The 22609-nt window shown below is 48.6% G+C and overlaps 1 protein-coding gene across 2 annotated transcripts; it reads right to left on the bottom strand.

Moving 5' to 3' along the window:
• NBL1 (NBL1, DAN family BMP antagonist) lies at positions 1–22511 on the bottom strand. 2 transcript variants are annotated; one of them, XM_090024311.1, is made up of 5 exons: positions 22308–22511; positions 21353–21904; positions 4067–4261; positions 3213–3324; positions 1–2160 (listed from the first exon to the last, which is right to left on the bottom strand). In XM_090024311.1, the coding sequence occupies exons 3-5, from the start codon at positions 4234–4236 to the stop codon at positions 1906–1908; spliced, it is 537 nt and encodes a 178-aa protein (XP_089880437.1). In that variant the 5' UTR covers positions 4237–4261; positions 21353–21904; positions 22308–22511; the 3' UTR covers positions 1–1905. The 2 variants fall into 2 exon arrangements, with proteins under 2 accessions (XP_089880437.1, XP_089880436.1); XM_090024310.1 differs by lacking the exon at positions 22308–22511 and having other exon boundaries at positions 21353–22255.
• Positions 22512–22609: the final 98 nt, after the last annotated feature.

Below are 22609 nucleotides of genomic sequence, written 5' to 3'. Positions count from 1 at the left end.
TTGAAGTTCAAACTAATTTATTCAAGGGGAACAAACTGTGTAAAGGAAATATATATATTTCCAGCTGAAATATATATATATCTATATTGATTACAAGCTCTGGAAGCTTTTGTCAGAAAAGCGACAGAGATTAGCTTTGTACAGCAGAGTGAAGGCGGCTAGCAGGAGGGAGGGCTTAGCAGCCAGGTCCCACAACATGTGTCTATCCAAGAGCCTTCCCAATCCCCTGCAGTGTGAAGGGGCGCCTGGGAACAATCTCATCACCTCCTCCACCCACCATCTGTTAAAGTGCTGCGGGGGAGCCATGGCAGGGGCAAAGCAGGGCAGGAGCACAGTCTCTATGGCACGTACACCAGGTCTGACCCAGGCTCCCCTGGTAGGGGGATGCTGCCTGTACCTGGTCTGTCACTGCCTCAGTCATACTTGGTTCTGAGAAAGGATCTCCAGTGCTTGTAGCACATCCTGGCTCCCTTTTTTCTGGGGACTGTGCCCTTCCCTACCCAAGGCAATGAACTGAAAATAAAGTATGCAAGGGCAGGTGAGCCTCTCACAGGTGCCAAGCTGAGCAGAGACCTCCATACCCAACAGCTCCCTGCAACACCAGGCAAATAAGGCAGAGCAGGTGGTTGAGCAACAGGGAAGGGGAGATGAAGGGAGGTCCCTGGGTCCACATATAAAATTGTAGGCCCGGAGGCCTACTGGGGACACCGGTGCCGACTGGATTCTCCACTCCTTTGAGTGAGAACAGCCTCCCACTGGTCCCCAGTCCTCTTGCCACTGTCCACTTTAACCCTACAGGCCCAGCCTTCTGCCAGAGGAGCTCTTCCTTCATGGCTGGCCGGCCATGGTGCATGGAGCAGAATCAGACTCAGCAGTCAGGGAGAACAGTCCCTCCTAGCCCCTTGCTGCACCTTCTTTGACTTATATCATTGCTACATGGGACAGGAGTGAGCACCAGGGCTCAACAGTAAACTCAGGGAGATAAAAGAGAGGATCCTGGAAATGGGGTAAGGCCAGAAACACTGTTCACTGAACACAGCAAGGCAAAGAAACTTTGACTGAAGGGGCACTGGAGAGAGATAGAGTCCAAAGGCCACCAGCATATTGTGCCCAATAGATGTGCTTGCGCCCTCCTGTTGGCAGTGCCTAGTGCTGAATGTGCCTGTGCTCTCCTCCAGTTCCCAGCGGGCAGCCGACACCGTCTCCATCCCTCCTGTATCTAGCACAAGGAAGGCCACCATGGATCGAGCCCTGAGCATCCCCTCACTTCCATCCCTGGAGCCACATCCAAGGGCAAAGTCTGAAGTAAATGCTGCACAAATCCAGAGCAAGGGCATGAGAAATGAATTATTTTCTTATCCCCTAGCGGTGGCCTCAGAGCTGATGCCTCTATCCCACAGCCCAAGTAGGCAGCAGGAGGGGGAGCTTTAGCTCTGCCCACACCCTGGGAGAGTGGCAGAGGAAGGGAGAGGGAACCCCGCACTCTCATGGAGCAGGAAGAATCAGCCCCTCTGTGGGAGACATTTAAAGAAGAGAAGAAAGAGACTCCAAAGGCCACTTCTGACCCTGCAGAACCAGCCTATGCCCTGACACTCAGCCCTGGAGGAGACAAGTCCCAGCCCTGCCCCCAGCTGCTGCCCCTCTGTTCAGCCTCCTGCCTCTTTTGCAATATATTATTGCTATTATGTGCTAGTGGTGTTTCTTCAGAGCCCCCTATGGCTCCATCCCCAGGTTTCAGCCCAAGCCCAGTCCACGCCTCGGACTTTCTGACCCCAGGGCACCACTAAGAGCAAAGCATGTTGGGTAGTAATTAAACAGGAAAGATTCCCCCCCAGCCCACCCCCTCCCTCGCGCATGCCCCCTGTCCACACTGCAGGCTGTAAGGACAGTCCCAGAGGGTGTGGGTCACTCCTCGCCCTCCTCTTCGTGGTGGTGGTGGTTGGAGACGGGAGCCTCTTCCACCTCTTGCTGGTGGTGGGGATAGTGATGGGGGCCAGGGCCCTCAGCCGGCATGTTCTCCTCCGCGTTCAGGTAGACGTTGAACAGGGCCCCCTCATGGCTTGGCTCCTTCCCACAGGCCTGGCAGCTGCAGTGGAGGATCTTCTCCACCAGCTTGTCGACTCTGGGAATCTCATCGTTGCCTGGGCAATCCAGCGTCACCTGGATCAGAAAGGGACATTGCAAGAGAGTGAGAGCTAGTTCTTCTGCCCCACTCGCAACCCAACTATCCAGCCAGCTATAGGCCTCTGCTCTGAACCACACCACTATGCCTTTCTTATTTTAAACTCTTTGGCTCAGAGACTGTCATTTCCTATGGGTTTGTGTAACCACAAAGTGCTCTCAAGCTGGAGAGACTTGTGGTCTTAAATCCAGAAGTTCCTGAATCAGTCTCTGCTGTTAGCCAAACTGGTGGCTATTGCATTTGTACAATGCTTTGTGCAATGGGTCCCTGATGAGGTATTATCACCACAGAAATATGCCATCATAGTCTTGGAAGGCCCTTGTAAATGCTACGCTATGTGTGGTCAGCTGGGGGCTCACAGTCAGAGGCTGCTTCTGCCCTAAGGTCCATCACTGAGTTAATGGCAGACCTGAGAAGAGAATCCAGCTCTCCTGACACACAGCCCCATGACTTAGTCTGGGCTCCATAGCTGCATGCATCAGTCTCCAGAGCACCATGGGTATTTGCCAAGCCAGTGAGGAATGCAAGGTCTCATACGCAACTAATTTACAGTCTCACTGCAGCAATTCTGGCGTGAGAAGGCGCAGATCTGTTGTCAACCAGGAGAGCAGAGGGTGACTGGCAGATGGGATGTGGGAAGCCGTTCTGGGCACAAAAGAAGACAAAAAGCCGGGAGTGGGAGAAGGAGACAAAGGGAATGTTCTGAAGAGAGGGCACGTGGGCGTGAACAGAAATGAATAATGCATGGAGCCATGGGCGATGGTGCAGCTAATATAGTTATGTATTTTTTAAATATGCATAGCAATAACATTGCCTTTCATCAAAAGATGGCAAGGTTCTAGAGAGACCGCCATTAATTGCCTGGCCAGGAAGGTCAGAATTAATGTTCCCAGGCTATAGATGGGAAAACTGAGGTGCAGAAAAAGGAAAAAAAACTTGCTAGTGGCAGAGCTCATCCAAGGCTTAGGTCTGAAGCACAAAGCCGATTACCCTTGACCACTGCAAGCACCTTAGTGCAGGTGTTACTTACAATTTCCCACATGGACTGTGCGGGCATGCAGGAGTCACAGTGCACCAGGGACTCTGTAGACTGAGGGAAGGTGTTGGGGACGCTGTAGCTGAAGCACTGTCCCAAGCAGGCCCTGCAAAGACAAGGCAAAAGTAAAGCCCTGATACCAGAGCTCTAGGAGGAACTGGGGCTTGATGCCAACCCTGTTCAATATGCTTCCCACCTAGGAGTCTGGAAACACAAGAGGCTGTAATAAACAGTGAGGTTATGGTCTTCTGCCAGGGTAGACTGGAGACAGGTGGACAGAAAAGTGTCATGGTGGGGAAGCAGCCAGGACCCAGAGTTGTTCCACCTAGTATCCTTCTCCGACCCACCACCAGGAGTTGTGTGTGTGTACTGCAGGGGGAATGGGACCTAATGGACCACAGAAGCAGAGGCAGGACCCAAAGCCTTGGAGGGAAGCGAAGGAATAGCCTCCCTGCCTCTGCTTTAAACACTGGGACCTCCTGGGCAATGAAGGACACAGGGTGAGCCAGCTTCACAAGATCAAGCTGTACTGCCACAAGTCCATGGCTTGCTAGGTGGGCATCATGCTGAACATCACGGTCCCAGAGATGTCAGTGGTTTGTGGGGCTAGAACTCAGATGTTCTTGCTCAAAAAGCCCTGGCTTTTGCCACTGGAAGAAAACCAGTTGAGATGCAGTGCTTATAACCCAGAGTGGAGCAGTTCTGATGCTATCCTGCAGTGGTGCACAGGGAAGACACAGAAGTTGTGGCATTTTCCAGGGTGATCACCCCCCCAAATGAATGCACTCCCATCCCCAGCCTGCCTTTATGTCTCTTGGGGGCTGGGCTTCGCCCAGGCCTTCCTGTACCTGTTCTGGATGGACTTGGACTCGCAGCCGCTGTGTCCCACAATCTGGGTGATATTCTTCGCCTCACACCAAGCACTCTTGTCCGGGAAGAGGGCCAGTTTGTTAATGGGAGGTGGTGCAGTCAGGATCACAGCTGGGAAAAGGGCACCTACCAGGAACCATAACATCATGGCCAGCTCCACCAGAACCCTAGAACTGGAGTCCAAAGAGAAAACATTAGTGGGGAAAAGTGAGGTTCACTGGCTCCCTCCTAGTAAACCCCCATTTCAGGGACCTCAAAGCACCACAGGAACATGCTTGAATTAAGCTTCACACACCCCAGAGGGAGGGGAGAAAGAAGAGGGCACCACTATCCCATTCGCCCAAGCTCCTCTGTAGCTTCAGATTCTAAGCCTGAATTGCAAGGAGGCTGAGCACTTGTGGAGCCCACTGGGCAAGGTGGCTGTGATCATCTCTGGAAAGCAGGGCCTGGGTGACACTGGACTGAGCATGAGGTGAATCCAGAATCATTGGCTCCTAATCCTGGTTTATCAGAGCTAGAGACAAGCCCCCTCTTCCTCTCCTCTGCTTGAGCCTCCCTGCCCAGCTATACATTGGTCCCTCACAAGTTCAGCTAGAAGGAGGCAGTGGAGCCAGCAGCTGGGGAGATACTTGGGTTGTTCATTTTGGGATGCGAAAGTGAGAGGAATCAAATTGCCCCGAGGTTCCAGAAGAACCACAGACAAGGGCTCCAATGCCATAAAGGATGAAGGGTGTGAGCTATGTAAATATATTGAATGTACTCATTAGAATCCAAGCTAACTTCTTGCTTTGTTGAATCTGCTGATGACAGTTAATGCATAGCTTTATTTCATGCTCCAGATATATTCAGAGCTGGCCAGTATGGCCGCACCCTTGTCTATGCTTGTGATGGGAACCATTTGATTTCAGAACGCCCTTAGATAACTACAACAAGGGGCACCACAATTGGGGGGGGGAGTAAAACACTTGCTTTACTACATCCAGACCTAAAATGCATTTCTAGTTCCTGCTGCTTTATTTCACATGACAGTTTTAGCACCTCCACATTGCCTGTTAGACCCAGCTTCCCTCCAGCTGTCTCTCTTCTGCCTCACCCCTTAGAGGAAGGCAGGTCAGTGCAGTAGAGCTCAGTACCACAGGGGTTAATGAAGTGCTTCTAGAGCTGCCAGTACAACCCAGAGGATGTGATGTGTCCTGTGTGTATTTCTCCATGGGATTATCAATTATTTCTGCAGCTCCAAAACCTACAGAGATGTAGCTCCAGCCAGAGAGCTCCTCCCCTGATGAACATCAAATCAACAGGGAACCTATATTTGCCCCTCTGCTTCCTATTTTCTTTCTCCTACTCACCACATCCCACCTTTTAACCCTTTCCATTACTATTTTCCTGGGCACTGCAACTCAGAAGCATAAGAGGGTGGGAGGCATCACCCACTGTGCAGAGCAGGGACAAGCTGGCCTAGAAAGGGTTTGGCTAACCCAGGCTGTTCCCAGGCTTCGTATCTGAGAAAGAGGACAGAATACATTCAGAAGTAGCTGGCAAGCTGAGTGATAAAAGCAAATATTTAGACCCTTTTCACCCTGGGGCAGATGCATGTCTAACACCTGGCTTGTCTGGAATCCCACAGACCCCATGCATTCCCATGGGAAAAGGCACTGGCCCGGTAACCATTTTGCCACATGGAAAGGCCAGGAAGAGATGAACCACTAAGTCCAGAGTCAAATGGACTCAGTTTTCAGACCATGGCCCCTAATTATAATTGGGGGGGGGGGGGGCAGCACCACCAGTATCTTGATCTGGGGCATGTGTGGGACTCTCCAAGTTCTCCAGTAAAACTGAGCTGAGCTCGCTGGGCCTGCAAAGCCATCACCTTAGGGCTGAAGAAGGCACCCAGGCTGAGGCTTTTCATTCTGGCCATTACAGCCTATCACTTTATTAGATTTTTCAGGCCAGGGGATCTATCATTTTTTCTTGCAACCTTCTGCCTAGCCCATTGCATAGACAGCCTGTGACTGGCAGTGGTCAGCCTGCCTGTGCCAGCAATGATCTCAATCCTTTCATGGCAGAATGCAGGGCCCCTGAAAAATAAGAAGAAACTGGGTCACAGGAAGAGCTGGAGCCGCTGCCTAGGACTTGGCCTCTAGGATCTAAGTAAACTTCCCTTAGCCTTCTCCCTCATTAATATTCACAACAACCTCCTTTTCCCACCATCAGCTGCTGTGTGATATTAATTATTCCATGGCTTTCCCTCTCTACTTTCTCTAGGGTGAGCCAGGCCACTTTTCCGTAACTCCGCTATCTGCCCCCACCCCTTCCCCAGCTGCAGCTCTACTGGGTTAAGCACACAGTGCATTGTGCCAGGGTGTCTGATATTCAGGGCCAAGGAGTTATTCATTTGGGGGCCTCACAGATTAGAATCAGAGAGCTCAGAAATTAGAAAAGAAACTCTTACGATTCCTGGTGCTGAGCACAGCTCTGCAGCAGGTATGGAGCAACTGCAGGCTAACATCCAGTGCCTACATGCCCTGCAGAACTACAGTTGCATCTTATTACAGCCAGAAGCTACATACACAGCACTGGTCCCACTGGCTCCATCCAGGTGGCAACAAGAACCCATTGCTTTAAAATCAGAACAGCCACATGGAATTTCTCTCAGGGTGTTACCATCCACTGTGAAAAGACAGCTGATGTTTGCTGTAGAGGCAGCTGCTTTCCAGTGATGAGCAAAATGATCTCTCATGATTTGAATCTAATTCCATGCACAGTCTAGTTTCCTTGCAGGTGGGCTGAGAAAAGCCATGAGTTGCCACTCACGAAGCATGCTGCTGACTGCTCCAGTGGAAGGAGAGGGGTCTGCCTCATCCCTACTCCGGAGGGGTCGCCAAGTTGCAACATGTGTGTTGAACTGAGGAGGGGAGTCCCTCAGATCCTGCTCTTTGATTGAAAAAAAATTCAAATTGCACTCATGGTTTTCCAGCCATGACTTATGCCACAAACCTTCTCATGACTTATTCCATTTGCAGTTCAACAAGGTTCAGAAAGTTTGAATGTAAAGAATCAAAGGCACTAGCCAGGTACCCAAAGATTACCCAATCCTTAGGACATCTGCAACGTGACCTTAGCAACCAGAAGTAGATGGCTTCATTTCACTCCAGCCTTACTTCTCCAGATTAATTTCCACATTTATCCAGCAGGTGGTACTGCAAGGCAACACCAAGGAAGCAGACTGAGTAACCTCAGCATAGATGTAAGAAACCCCTTGAAATTATTACCAACATATAATTTGCTTTTAGAGAGAGACTCCTTCACATTCAGCAGTAAGCAGGGTGAGGCATTTTGTATTACCCCAGGGTAATGGAACTCAGTCTGCAAAAGGATGGCTTCTTTTTATACAAGCAATAAACTTACTGTGTGAAACCAATAGCCATAGCATTTTACTTCCCACTAGAGAAATTACATATATTTTTTCCTTCTAGGCCAGATATAGGCTTGGACCAAGATGCCAGCTATTAATACTCCTAATCACTGGGGAAAAGCGAATGTAGACATCATGGAAATAGAGAAATATTTTCCTGCATAGGATTTGGACAGAGTCAGAGCAGGAATCAGACATTTAGGCTATTTAAAATACGAGTTAGAAGCATGTGATTTGTTATTTCCTTCTGTTTATCCAGCGACTGATCCAAAGCCCACACTGAAGCCCATGTAAAGACTCCTGCTGATCCAGCCCTAAAAGGGTTTCTGGAAACATGGTAGGAGAAAGAAATTAAGAAGTTGCTTAATCTGTTCAGTGCCGATGTCAGATGAGGCTCTGGTGGAGGAAGTCTCAACTCCCTGCTCTTTAGTCATTCCGTTAATCCCTCCTGGAGAGACATGCCAAGTTAGAGGGTCCTCATTTTCTGCTACATAAGGATGTCTTGTTTAGCAGCTCCTGTGACTCAGAATCATACATTTTAAGGTCAGGAAGGACCACTAGATCAGATAGTCTGACCTCCAGTAGAACACAGACCACTGAAACCTGTGCAGGGCCCAGGTTTGATTAGAAACTATAATCCAGAGAAGCCTCTTGTCTCCGTCTGAAGGCACCAGGAGATGCATGTTTGGAATGCCGCGCTCTCAGTCTCACTGAAAAGATGCTCCGCTCCTAAGGAGATCAGGCCTTTCAAATGCAACTGACTGTAGAACACTGTGTCATTCTTCTGCTAGTTGTGGTTCCTTTTAATTTTTGTTATCGTCTCATTGCACTACATGACATGATGCTAAAAATGTGACGACAGCTATCCAGGCCTGTGTTCTACCAGCCTTGTCCAGCAGAGCAGCCTCTGTTCACATGATCAATCCCATTGTCTTCAGCAGGACAACTCACATGAGTAAGAGATTGCAGGCTCAGACTGAGCTGCTGAGCGAAATGAGCTTTGCAGTTTCCATTGGAATTAATGGGAGTTGTGTGACCTAATCCCTTAGCTGGCTTTGAAAAACACAACCTCAGGCTATACACTTGTTCAGAAAAAAATATAACGTTCTCTCTGCAGCCTTCTGTCCATTCAAATCTAATTACAGCCTCAGAGCTACTAGGCTACCCAGAGAGAAGATCACAGCCTCACAGGGGATGCTAGTAGTTCCTCTGGGTCATAGATTTCATAGACATTAGGGCTGGAAGGGACCTCGGAAGATCGAGTCCAGCCCCCTGCCCAAAGGGCAGGAAGTCAGCTGGGGCCATAGGATCCCAGCAAGATAAGCATCCAATTTGCTCTTGAAGGTGTTCAATGTAGGTGCTTGAACCACCTCCGCTGGCAGACTGTTCCAGACCTTGGGGGCTCAGACAGTAAAGAAATTCTTCCTTATGTTCAGCCTGAAACAGTCGTGTAGTAGTTTATGACCGTTCGACTTTGTCATCCCTTGGGGCGCTCTGGTGAACAAACATTCCCCCAGATACTAATAAACTTATAGGTGGCCATCAGATCACCCCTGAGTCTGTGCTTTTCCAGGCTAAAGAGCCCCATGTCAGCAGAATATAGTCTGTGCTCACTTAGATATTTACAGTAGGATAATGATGCTTCCCAAGGTAGGTTTTCCAAGCTCCTGTACATCCAGAGCCCAGACCCAACCTAGTTTGAAGTAAGAAGCCCTATAATGTTTGGAGCCTTTTTTCCATAGGGGTGAAGGAAAATGTTTCACTGGAATACCATTCCTGCTGCAGATCAGAACCTAGTGTGCTGACACCATCACTACAGTTGTTAAAGGTCATTCAACACCACCTGGGTTTCTGTCTCACTCGTGAGTGCAAGACAAATGGGGTCCATGATCACCTGAGGCATAGACCCTGGCCTAGATTCAGGGAAACACTTTAACATGTGCTTATTTCCTGCCCCGTCTTGAATGGAGATGCTTTCTTAATCAGAGCTTCCAGCAGCATGTGGAACTGTCCTGTTTGGAGAGGGGTAGTCAAGAAGCAGGAGAATTCTCTTCAGAAAATTTGACACGTGGGCTCCACTCTCTGCTCAGATCCAGGTGTCCATCCTGTAAGGTGTAAGTACCTGCCAGTCCCATTGATTTTATAGTAATGGCACCAAGTGCTTAGCCTTTTAACAGGAAGTGTTTTCACAGTGTCCAGATTGATCAAGCATGCGTCAGAGGCCCCAGGCCCCATGTTGTAATTAGGACTAGGCCTTATTCCAGTGTGCAGGAAAATATTCTGTGAGCTAGGGATCAGAACTGGGGCTGAAAACCAGCCTGGTATGTAGTTGTGTCATGTCGGTATCTGGTACAGTTCAAACCAGTCATGTGAACAGAGCTACTACTAAATCCATTCATCCAACAGCAACCATAGGGTAGGAGACAAAAGCACCGTGTTCCTTCTTACTCTGGGCTGGGAGGGGGAGAGAGAAAGGAAGAGAAGGCACCCCAGCAGGTTAACAACCTTCTTATTAAATAAAGACATTGAGCACATTCCTCCATGACAAGCTAAATTACACGTTTCATCCCCCAGAGGAACAAGTGTGTTTGTAGCGGCGCTGACCCCAGCCCTCATCTTCCAGAGAGCGCTTCCCTGCAAATACGGGATTCTTTCTCCTCTCCACGCAGGGGCACATTTTTTCCCCCTACTCAAGCTTCCTCAAGCAGAAAGTTCAGGTCTGTTCTGGCAGAGATATCAGGCTGCGAAGGTTTCCCCCTTTCCTTCCTCTCTTGCTCTCAGCAGGGCACCACAAAGCTCAGATTTTCCCAGGGACTCTCTCCTTCCTTTGCAACCCATTCAGCGAGACAGTCCTCCAATTTGGTACTCTTCTTCTCCTTTGAGCCAGACACTGATCTTGCTCCTTTGATCACAAATGAGCAACTCTGTCTACAGTTAGCACAGCTATGTGGGGCCCAGCAAGGTCCGAAGCAGGCCCATGCTGGAGAAGAATTCAGGGAGTGATCTGGAATAGGGAGATGCTACATTAGGCAGTCCATTTGGTCTCCACTGAGTTTCACCAACCAAACCAAGTGGCGGGGTTGTTTAACACTGCACGGATAGAACTTAATTACAACCCAGCTCCCTAATCCTTTCCCGGAGAGGAGAAAGGGAAATCAAATGAAGTGGAGGCCGATTCCGGCACTTCCTGAACCTCAAGCACCCCCTGGGCACAATTGCAGCTGCATTACCATAACAAAGGGACTGGACATGGGTTTTATTCCTGATTGTCCCATAATAGTATTGCCACTCTTTGTGAAGCCTGACCTCAAGCTGTATATACTGAGCACTTCTTCCAACCTAAGAAACTTAGTGGAGGTGGATAAACCTTCCAGTGACCATGCAGTCAGTGCAAAAAGAGTTCACTGACATAGGAAAGAAAGAGAAGCATGTTGACAGACGAGCCAGGGAGCCTGAGGATTAAGTATGGGGGATCCCTGTGGGTGAATAGTGCAGCAGCATTGATATCACCTTATGGAAGCACTCCTTCCCAGCTCCAGTTTTTTACTGGTAACATTTAAACAGCTCCTCTTTGTTTCAGTGGGTGTTTAGCTCCAGCCAGTGCTCTCATGAATCCATCTCTCCCTCCCCTCCCCATTTGTGGTCATTTAATGCTTGACTGTGATGGCTGGGAAGAGAGTAAAAGGAGGAACAAGGCTCCTTGTCCATATTGCAACCTCCATGTGAGAGGATGGGGTTCTGCTAGAATACTGGTCCCAAGCCATGGCCAGGCAATGGAGAGGACTTGTTGGGTGGAAGTGCTGCTGTTGTCCCACAAGGAATACTATATTTGGGGAAGGCTCTCTGCAGCCTGGCCTCGCTGACCCTCTCAATGCAGGGTAGTGCAGTCTTCTAGTCCCATACATGTGACAAGTCTGAACAAACGGGATGCTGCGACCTCCAGCCGGGAGCAAAATTCCCAGTTAGAACAGACAGGAACTGGGGAAAGTTTATCTCTGGCTCTCCACCTCCACCTCCCTGCAGACCTGGGATTGCTCAGTGCACTGACCAATGTCTGTAGGTAACATTAAATCACTTCTAAGAAAACAGTAACCCAAAGAAAAGGGGAATTACAGTTATAAGCAACTGAATCTGAATGTATGTGGAAGCTAGAGCTGAAGTAATGGGCCAAACACTGTTAGATTTTTTTTTTCCCCATTAACTTTCCACCTCATCCCATCCCTGTATTTACTTCCTTTTTTGCATCTGATTTCAGGGGATGTTTGTTTTTTTGTGCAGACAGCAAAGCTGAATACTCTGTGGGAAGCAGGGATGCTTTAAAATGAAAGTTCCTAAATATGGGTTTAAGATATTTTCCTGATGATTACCACAGAGCAGCGGCTGATTACAGATGTTGTAACAAATACATGGGCCAAAACTTTCAGAAATGATTTTGAGTGCCCAGTTTGAGCCAAGTTAACAGAGTTCTTCAGCACCCACTACTGAGCTGGAGTAGCTGGGAAATGCAGCTCAGCGCTTCTGAAAATCTGGTCTCTTATCCAAGACCCCCAAAAATGATGCACCTAAAGCCTCTTTTGAAAAAACTGGCTTCGGCTGCTTATGTATGTGAGAGACTGGCATTGGACTTTATCTCAATATGCAACCGTGTGACAAAAGCTTCTCCTGGATGACCTCAATGCACTTTACACACCTGAACTTAGCTGCACACCTTTCCAGGAAAAGTCACTCTACCTATGGGGACACTGAGTCACAGATTTGGGAAGGTCAGTGATTTTGAAAGTGCACGCACAAGCTGGGAGATCTGCGGGCATGCCCTTTTGCATGGATGCCTATGAAAAGCTGGCCTAGATGCCTTGAGCAAAGCCACCCGGGGCTGCAACAATGGCAAAGCTGGGAAAAGGACCCAGAATTCCTGACTCCCGGTCTTCTGCACTAGCTGTCAGCCTGTCCCTTCTCTGCTAAATGAAATGGCTGCTGGCAGCTAATTAAGGCCCCTGATCCCAGTTCAGCATTTCAGGGCTCATGTTAAGACTTGGATGTTTCCTGTGGCATCTGAGGGCTCAGCTTTGAAAACTGAGCCCTCAAGAAGAGGATTAATACAATGTAGGTCTGCTCTACAAACCCATCCACATCAAGAGGGCACAGTAAAGCAGTGCACATCTGCCCGGACATCCAGCTAAAGCACTGTCCAGTAGTGCAGCATAGTGTAGATGGGCCTTGGTCTGGTTGAAGACAAGGGCTGAGGAGTTGGGTAAAGGTTAGGCCATCTGACTCACAAAGCCCCAGCACACCCAGGGGGGAAAGCTGTGCCACAATGGAAAGGTTACATTCTGCAGAAGAGGAACTTGGTAATGCTAGCTCCACCCATGCCTCTGTGTCTCTCCATTTCAGTCTAAGCATGGTTCAGTGCTTGGCATACAGGTGAGAGAATGAAGGACGAGTTCCCATCACCCATCTCCTGCTCCCCAAAGTTGGTCTGGAGCTAGACACACCATAGAAAAGAGCCATGGGGGCAGGGAATGTTGTGCATCTGAGCCTCTCTGGGATTTCTGGAAGCAATGATAACTCGACCCCCTAAAGTTGCACCTGGAGAGCAGCTGTGACAATGTGGGGACCCCAACCAGCAGCTCTAGGTGAGTACAGGCAGCGGGAGGGTGATACTTGGCAAGTGTCCTCCATACTGTTCTTTTACCCATCCTTACACTGGAGGCAAGAGTCAAACTGGCAACATCCAAGCCCAAATTCCTCTTGCTGAGGACCTGAAGGCATGGAGCCAAACTAACTCGTGCTTCAAGCAGCAGTACCTTCAGAGCAGAAAGTCGAGGCCATGGTGTTCCTCCCTTCCCATCCTACACCCTGCGGCTACCCTGAAACCCTTGCAAGATCCCCAGGAGTGCTGGGAGCCCCTGTCCTAAGGAGCCCCCTCTACCGTTGGAGCCATGGGGGACAAAACAGGGCCGTAGCCTCAGCTGAAGGACGGTTGGGCGGGTGCATTACCTCCATGACTGCATTCCCACCAACTGGCCTGCAGCTGTTCTCAGCCATCTGGAAACCAAACACTTGTGCAAAAATTTAAAAAAGGACCTAAATCACTTTTTACTCCCTTTTTCCAAAGGGACTTCTACACCAAAGCACAAGACAATCACGCAGGTGGGCAGAGGTATGTTTCACAGAGAAGCTTAATTGAGAATGTATTTATATATATTTTTCTTACTCAGGATCTTGTGATTTGGCCAAATATATAAAAGCGCAGACACCAGGCAAGCCGCGAATGAGGCCACACATGCGCGTCCAGGCACGGGGCTGAATTAAGTGTCGTGGTTTGGCGGTCTGCCGAAGTTTGGGATGCAGACATCCACTCACACGTACGCACGCGTGTGCACACGTACACCCGGTCCTGGGCTTCTGATGCACCCTCTCAGCATGTCTTCATTCAGATTCACGGCCCATAAGTGAGGCAGGCGGGAAAAGCACTGTTCCCATTTTACACGCAAGGAAAGACGAAGCGACCTACCAAAACCAGGGAGAAAGTGAAAGCCTCCGAATAAGCAGATGATCCATGGCCACGGCAAATGGGAGACCCAGGTCTAAATCCCTGCTCCTGCTAGTATTTGCTTCTTTATGCAAGGACAGATTGAGAGAGGCCTGTCTAGCACTAGGGTCCAAATCGGGCAGACTCGGGATCTGGATTGCTAACCAACCGAGTGAGGGCTGTGACCGCTGGGAAGGAACCCTCTACCCCCCACCTAGAAAAGAAAATGTGTTATATCTGAAAATCACCCAAAAAAATGACGTTCTGGCCAGCACTCATCCAGAGCTCCTGAGGTGCGTCCACACCAAACCACCAAGACCACTGGATTAAGCTGTATAGATAAGGACCACGGCGTCATGTAAACCCCGTGGCTCCCCAGCCCAGATTAAACCAGGGCTGTCATGGTGGCTACTGCCTAGGATTAACTGCTGGAGTGGTGAGGGCTGTTTCTGAGCGAGGACGAGGCCGTGAGACGCTTCCTCCCCTCACAGACCAACATGGCTCCTCACTCTGCCACTGAATCCCTGGGTAACCTTGAGGAAATCGCTTCGCCTCTGTAAAATCACCTGTTTCCTTGTCTCTAGAACGGGGCTCACAAGGCGACCGTACCTCACGTGGTTATGGAAGGGCCAGAAGCATTAGGGCTTAAAAAGCCCACAGGCATAGGGTGCCCCAGAAGGACCAGCCATGCTGGGTTTGGGCGCTCAGGAGGCCAGTCTTTAAAGGGAAAGGGGTACATGAGGGTCTCTGCTCTGCCTGCTGAAGGGGACGGCTCTCCTCCACACCCAGGAGCAGAGCCTGACTGGAAATTTTGGCACCCAGGGCTGGTGAGTCTCGTCTCCTCACGCGCTGCCTGCCGCCTCATGTCATCCTCGAGGCAAAATGGCAGGAACCCCAGCAGCTGCCCTTCAGGGCCTGCTCACCTTCTCTAGATACGCGGCTGCTCAAGAGGAGCGAGAAGAGGGGTGGCCATGTTGGCCGTACCCCTCCTCAAACACGCATATGTGGAGGGCGGCCATCTTAGAGGATAGTTTGGTTGTCCTCTATTGATATGAAACCCTGATGCTTTTCTGTCCTCTATTTTTCTCATGAAAAATACTTTTTTCTCTTCAGGAGAAAAAATAGAGGACATTAAGGCATCAGGTTTTGTATCAACAGAGGACAACTGGACTGTCCTCTAAGATGGCCGCCCTCCACATGTGCATGTGCATGTATGAGGAGGGGTACGGCCAACATGGCTGCCCCTTTTCTCGCTCCTCTTGAGCAGCAGCATATCTAGAGGAGGGTGAGCTGGCCCTGAAGGGCAGCTGCTGGGGTTCCCGCCATTTTGCCTCAAGGATGACGTGCGGTGGCAGGCAGTGCGTGAGGACTGTCCTCACACACACACACTGGTGCGGGAAGGGGTAGTCATGAGGGGACGCATGCCCCGACACTGCTCAGGAGAGCCAGCTGGACACGCACAACAGCCTTCTTCATGCTTGTTGAGCATTGCCGTGCTGATCCATCCACCTTTGCCATGACGGGGCCTTTCCCTGGCCTCCCTCACACAGAGCCATGGAGGCAGCTCCTCAATGGAGCCATCCCCAGGGCAGCATGGCGTGGCCACCGGGACGCGGTGTGAAGCTTTGTGAGGCCGAGGAGCTGCCCGAGACGGGAGCACGACACAAAGCAGACCGGGAATGCAGGCAGCTCAGCTCCTAAATCCACCCGCGGGGCCCTGTGGGATCTCCTCGTGGACGGCGCTGGGGGGGCCCGTAGCTACCACTGATTTCAGGAACCGATTGCTCCACAGCTCCGGGCACGGGCCGACGGTTTCCAGCGTAAACCGAAGTCTGATCCCTCCTTTGTGGGCATGAGGGACTCCGCTGATGTGAACAGGAGTCAAGACTCACAGGCCCAAGCCTGGAGGCAGCTCATACGCCTCCCCTGCCCTGCTTATTGTTTTAAATTCAATTCCGTACTTCGGTTGTTCGGATGCTTTTAAAAGACGCAAAACACTTCACCCAACAACACCCGCTTTCCCCATCCCCGAACCCAGCATCGTCCAGTGACACCAGGGATTTTCCTGTCAATGTTTGGGTTTTTTTAATATGAACCCATTAAATATCAGCAAGGAAAATCAGCAACAAAAGCAGCATCGTATTTTTTGTTATGCGATTTTTTGTCAAGCTGTGTTTTAGTATAGTACATGGGAAAAGTGAAGCAGCCTCGCCTCTGAAGTGGGGGGGGGGGGTCTTCCCAAATTGCCCAGCACCAGGTTCTTGATCCTCATATTTGGGACCAGATTTTCGCAAGAATTTGGCTCCCCTTTCGATTGCTGTATTTAGGGTGTCGATTTTCAAGCTCGCTCAATGCCCAGGCGTCCGACGGCGATGCTTACAACCCGCGTCTCGAAAGAATTCAGCGTCCGATGGGCCAAGCGGCTTGAAAAATGCAAGTGCTTACGGCGGCGTATCAAGACCAGCAAACATGAGCGTGGGTCTTCTTAAGCAATGAGCTTTAAACTTGCACTGGGTCCTGGCTGTTCCAGGGAGCTACACTTCACCAATGCCAAATCAAACCATCCTGATGGACTTCACCTGCCAGACTGAGACCAAATGTTATGCTTTTTGAAGCATGACACAGACCAAGACCAAATTGCAACAAGACCAAATTAAAAAGATTTCCTAATCCTCTCCGAACATTGAAAGAAAGAAAGAAAAAGAGTGGAACTGACTTGCAAAAAAAAATAAATAAATAAAATCCATTTTATTTTAAAAAGTTGCTTCCGACCAAAACTTTTCATAGTTTTAACTTTGGCAGACAAAATGCAAACTGCAAAGCTTTGTTTAGGAAGCCAACACTTTTGGTTCCTCCAGTTGTTTTTGCAAACTCCCAAATTCACTTGATAAATGCTGTGATAAAATAGAGGGGGAAGAGGAAAGGGAGTGATGTATGTATGCACGAAAATGCCTTGAAATAATTCTTAGGTGCAGCAAGAGAGACAAGTGCTCAACCCAGTGTAGGAAGCTCATTTGACCTGGGAGCTTTGATTTTGCTCTACTGAGCTGAAAAAATTTGGAAGAAAGTTAAATACTAAAACTATTTAAAAAGAACTAACGAGGAAAATTTCTTTAAAAAGAAATGAACCCCAAAATAATCTTTTTGAACTAAGATGGGGGTTGAACCACTGTGGCTGGGTGTTTGTGATCCTTGGGAATTCAGAAGACAGTTAAACACCGTCCCCTTTCAAGCTTCCTTAATTTCCAACCAGTTATGCTTGGGAGGCTGAGAAAAATAATGCCGATACAAAGGAAAATTGTGCAGTCCGGGAAGAATTTTCTCGAGGGCTCCGGACCTGCAGGTTGGCCCAGTTTTCAAAAGAGCCCAGTACTTAGGGTGCTTGACTCCTTTGGAAATCTGGCATCCGTTCCATATACCAAGCACTTGACAAACTATTGTAATGCATCTGCAGAAAACAGCTCATAAACCCATTGGGAACACTCCCATAGTCTTTAGATCTGGTCCTAAGAGAGAAATGCTGGAAAGGGAATAAGCTAACAGCCTGCAAGTCAGTGGGGATGACATATCCAGTTTGCAGTTAATACAAATAAGTTATACATCATTTTAGTTTCTCAGTTTCTTTTCAGTTGAACATGATCAACATCAGTAATATCTATGAGCCTGTGACACAAAATCAACTTGAATAGGAGTGTTGTCATTGATTTGGATGGCAGCAAGAAGAGAATCTGAGCTGAGTACACAAAATACATACCCATACATTCACCACTCCACTAGCAGGAATGGCTGTTGGGGGCAGCGGCTGCTCGATAATGCTTGGATTCCCTAGCAGTGTGGACAGGCACTTGGGCGTATGCTATAAAGGCTAGACAGAGAGGTTTAGTCTATACCAAAAGCTTTGGCTCAAAAAGTCCTGGGTCTGAAATCCTGTCCATATGAGGAAGCACATAAGCAACCTTTTTAAACACAGTTGTAAATGCACCATTTCCGTCCCGGCATGGCGAGCCCTAATGCACACATATACTTAGAAGCACAGACAAAAGTTAACACCTTCTCACGTTCTTGTTTCTGCCAACCAGCCATACAAAATACTAATTGCAGCGAAGTGAAAGTGGAGGGATGACACTGACACTGTGTTTCGAGCTGGCCTGGTGTTGATAGTAATGGCAGGGATTGCTAAAGCAACTGGGATATGACACTGGGAACTGGGATATGACACTGAAACCTTTTCAAATCTCGTAACAGTTTGCACCCTTCATCTGAGGATCTTAAAGCTCTCTACACGTGCAAGTGAATAACTGCAGAGCTCTGAATCCACTGCCCATTCCAGGCACCAAGTTTCTTCTGGTCCAGCTGGAAGGGCTGAAAGGGTCTTTTCCTTTCCCCCTTGATTCCTTAATTCAGGGCCTGTTCATTAACAGTCCATCTATTAATTCCCCTATTATATCTTTACAAAGCACCTGCCTCAGCGCAATGCTGATACAGTTGCATCCCGTGGTTGTGTTTTGCCTCATATCATCCTTACCAAAGGCACAGGCCCTCCCCCCAGTGCCATACCAGCAGTACCTTTCAAGAGGATCAGAGTAAAATCCCAACCATCTTCAGGAGCAATCCCGAGATGGATTGCTTTTACTCTAGAGTTTGATTTGTAACAGGACATCAGACATTTCCATACAGAAACAGCAAGGCTGTCTACTCCTAGAAGGTCCAGTTTTGCTCACATTTACACTGCTGTGAATTACTGCATGTTTACATGGGTGTAACTGCTATCGGAAACCAGCAGGCACAACACGTCCACCATCAAACCAAATCTTACTGGAACTGTACACCACCCATTTTTAACAAATGATCACACTGGGATTCATGATTGAAAATACAGTCTTAAGTCAGAGATGGGGTTTGTTTCTCAGGCAAATCACAGATGTGCCCCTATCTGCATTGCTCATTGATGACAGACCTCACACAAAGGGACAAGGATGATCCAGCGAGCAGATAAACATCCACAGCTAATACAGAATAACAGGTGTCCTCAGAAGCAGGTTTAAGTTGACTGAAGAAACCATCTGGGGCTGAAGGCCTACCCTTTCAGTAAAGCTTTATTGTAACCCTATCTGTTCACAACTATTTTGGGTGCTGCTGACAAAACTGCCATTGACTTCAGTGGATCAGGATTTCATTCTCCATCTTTTGGGAGAAGTGAACCAGTCTGTTCATTTCTGGGAAATGTTGGCAACTCTGACCAAGCTGCAGCACTATCATGACCAATGATGTAGTATTAATGGAAATATCACTAATACTGATTATGAAAGTATGTGGCAGAGGTGCTGAAGCCCACAGCACTTCTATGGGATTTCCTGGGCAATTTAGCAGGCATCTGCCCAATCAGTATTTTTTAATTTTTACCAGAAACTGCCTTGAGGCCTGATCCTGCCATTGTGGTTCAGATAAATTCTCCCAGATTACAGGATCAGATAAATACGCTCTAGAGCTGCAGCTGTGGTAGCACGAGAGTTCATTGCAGGCTCCCCCTTGAAGAAGTTTGAGCCCTTCTCTGGCAAGTTTTGCACTCTGTGCTGAGCATGACACTGATGTGGCTGGAGTCCTATCTCAAGCTCAGTAGTCCACAGCTAACCTGGCTGTGTCTACACAAGCCATCCTCATGGCAGTCTACGCTGTAAGCAAACTCCACTTAAAAAAGAAATATGGCTTGGGGCCCAATCCTGCATTCCTTGTGAACCCAAGATTCCCATCAGCTTCTGAGGGGCTTTGATTTCACAACAAAAACAGGTTTGGGCCAGCAGGAAGAATAGCTCCACTATTGCAATGGACCCCCCACAACTCCCAAACTGGAACCAGCACAAGAAGGTCAAGCCTTGATTTCTGTCCCTCCTTGGTGGGTTTGCAAGCACATGAGATTTACTCAATTCCATTTCCCAGGCTGAAGCTATTTTCGATTTGGGGAAGAGCTCTCTATTTAAGAAGGGAAACTGCAGTTTAAAAAGCCTGCACACAATGTAGTTGGTTGCAAATTCCAAATATTATGTAGAGTCCTTTGTCTAACAGTCAAAGGCGAAACCTAGGTTCCCTTGACAAAGCTGGGAACTCCACCGCTGGCTTCCACAAGGCCAGGATTTCACACACACAATCTATACGATAAAATACATGGCCCCAATCCTGTGAACAGTTAGCATACATGGCCCCATAGCAATAATCCCATCAGTGTCGATAATCAGAAGTTGCATGTATGACTAAGCGGTTGCAAGAATCGGGGCCCTTCTGTTTTTATGCGGATTACATTCTTGTCAGATAAATGTTAGCAGACATGTTAAAGTGTAAGGGGCTGTTTGAATCAGCTGGCATGAAAAGGATGGCATGAAAAGGAGTTACAGCAAATTTTGTTCTCACAAAATATCCTTAAAGATCGCGATAGGAGTGTCATCATAGAAAATGTGCAAATTATGTCAGTCACGACTCATTTTACTATGGCTGTTTTGAAGGCATCTACAAAATATGAAACATTATTAGCAGTATTATTATTAATCTGTAACACAGGACATGGGTATATGTATAACACACATTCCTTTGTAAATGTATCAGTAATATCTCAGTAAAAGAAATATTCAGAACATTCGTAGAGAATATGCACGTGTTTATCAGAAGAACAATATTTCTGATGAACAAAGGAACAACGCATGTATGTTACATTGATAAATATGCTCCTTCCTTTGCCACCAGGAAGATTTCCGTTCATTATCTTGTCCGAAATAAAACATTTTTTTCTTCATACCCCAATTTAATCAATACATTTTAATTCTCTTGATTAAATATTTCCTTCTGGCTCAAACACATGAAAAAAATGGAAATTCATCAAAAAATCTGCTAGCCATCCAAAATGGCAAGAGATACAGAATAAAAGTGCTCCTGAACAGGTTTTAAAAGGTGGGGTGATTTTATTTTTGGGGAGTGGGGGAAGCAGGGTAGCAATGGAAATGTTTTAATGACTCCAAAGCATACCCCTGAAGTCTGCCTCATCTGTAACTGATTTCTGTTTGTGGCAATTTCTCATCCTTCAAGCCATCAATCACTTTGGGGAAGGGGTGGAGGGGTGGGAAGAGAGAAGCAAAAATCTGGTCTTGATAAATCAGGAAGAAAGAAAAGCAGGTTTGTGGTTTGGGGTTTTTTTTTTTTTGTTATTTAACTCAGCAGAAAAAAAAGAAGAAAGAAAAGCTTTACAACAATGCTCAGAACTTTGCAACTGCGTGTGCATGAAAAGTGCTTTGTGTCCTGCGTGGGGGAGAAGCGGGGGGAGTTACTTACCCTGAAGTAGACGGAAGGAAAATCCCATAAGGTGTTTAGGCAGCAGATCCAAGGGAAGCCAGCAGATCGATGCAGATCACTCCCAGGGACCGAGGCTGACAATGGTCTCAGCAATGAAAAAGGAACCCAACTCCGCGGAGAAAGGAGAAAACAAGAGCAAGCGGAGCTCCAACGTCAGATCTGTATCCTCTCCAAATAGGGCAATCAAGGGTGGGGGGAAGCGACCGGCCCCTCCAGGAGTTTACAACATCTTCGTCCCCAGCAGCAGCAGCATCCCGGAGCAGAGAGAAGGGGCAGACGCCTCCAAACCCAGAGGCGCACACGTCCAAACGCAGCAGGCAACAGGTAGAAAAGGAGCAAAACGAAGGGCAGTTGCTTCTGAGACCGGCTGGGATCCAGCACAAGGCCAAAGGGGCAAAGCCTTCCAGACACAAGTCCCCGATCCGCTAGCCGAGGCAGGAGGAGAGGAAGGGCATCCGGCACAAAACAGTCGGAGGAGTCCCGGTTCACCCCAGTGCAAGAGAACGGAGGAGACAAGCTGGGCTGAGGCGGCTGCAGCAGTCCCAACCCAAAATAGGACACGAGAGAGAAAAGGACACGGAGAAAGTCATTAGGAAGCTCAGCCGGGAACTGCAAGAATGCAGCCCCTCCAGTGCATCTTCTCCCTCCCGGCCCCGCGCACAGCAGTGCAGGCAGCCAGGGAAGGCGGCTCCACTCTGTCCCCTCCTGGCTGGGCTGAGCCTGGAGACAGCAGCGCTGCCCAGGGAAAACACTCCCTTTGCTCCCAGGCTGCCCTCAGTGAGGAAAGAGGCTTGACTCGGAGGGGATCTGATTATATTGTACCAGACAGGAATGAGCAAGCAGGGACAAGAAAGATTTAAAGTGCCCTCAGCCCAATTTCTTAGAGGTTTCGGCTTCTCTCTCTCTCTCTCTCCCTCCCTCCTCTACAACTTACCCTGGAGGAGGGACAGCTGCAGCCAAGATGCAGGGCCAGAGGGATCTTCTGGATCCTCCAAGAAACACAAAGAGGGTGTGTTATTGTTGTTGTTGTCACCTTCCATCTGAGCTCAGACTAGTTGTTTTTAATTTGCAGAGAATACCCCCATTGCCCCCCTCGCTTCTCCCTGAGAACAGACTCTTCTCTGGCCTTTCTGCTTGCAGACTGCAATCCAGAGGCTTTTTTTTTTTGTTCTCATCTCCATCACCACCACTCACCCCAGTGTGTCAAAACCACCAGCAGCAAAAACAGGTGGCATG

Source organism: Crocodylus siamensis, chromosome 12 (assembly GCF_052110815.1).
Source record: "Crocodylus siamensis isolate JL-2025a chromosome 12, ASM5211081v1, whole genome shotgun sequence".
NCBI lineage: Eukaryota > Metazoa > Chordata > Crocodylia > Crocodylidae > Crocodylus > Crocodylus siamensis.
This window is presented reverse-complemented; position numbering and strand designations above follow the sequence as displayed.

What these genes read in the sequence shown, in the direction of transcription:
- NBL1 (XM_090024311.1), bottom strand. Translation starts at nt 4,236, where the DNA reads ATGATGTTATGGTTCCTGGTAGGTGCCCTTTTCCCAGCTGTGATCCTG. An exon ending in TCCAAGTCCATCCAGAACAG is followed by an intron (nt 3,325 to 4,066) that starts GTACAGGAAGGC and finishes TTGTCTTTGCAG; the next exon opens with GGCCTGCTTGGGACAGTGCT. An exon ending in CACAGTCCATGTGGGAAATT is followed by an intron (nt 2,161 to 3,212) that starts GTAAGTAACACC and finishes TTTCTGATCCAG; the next exon opens with GTGACGCTGGATTGCCCAGG.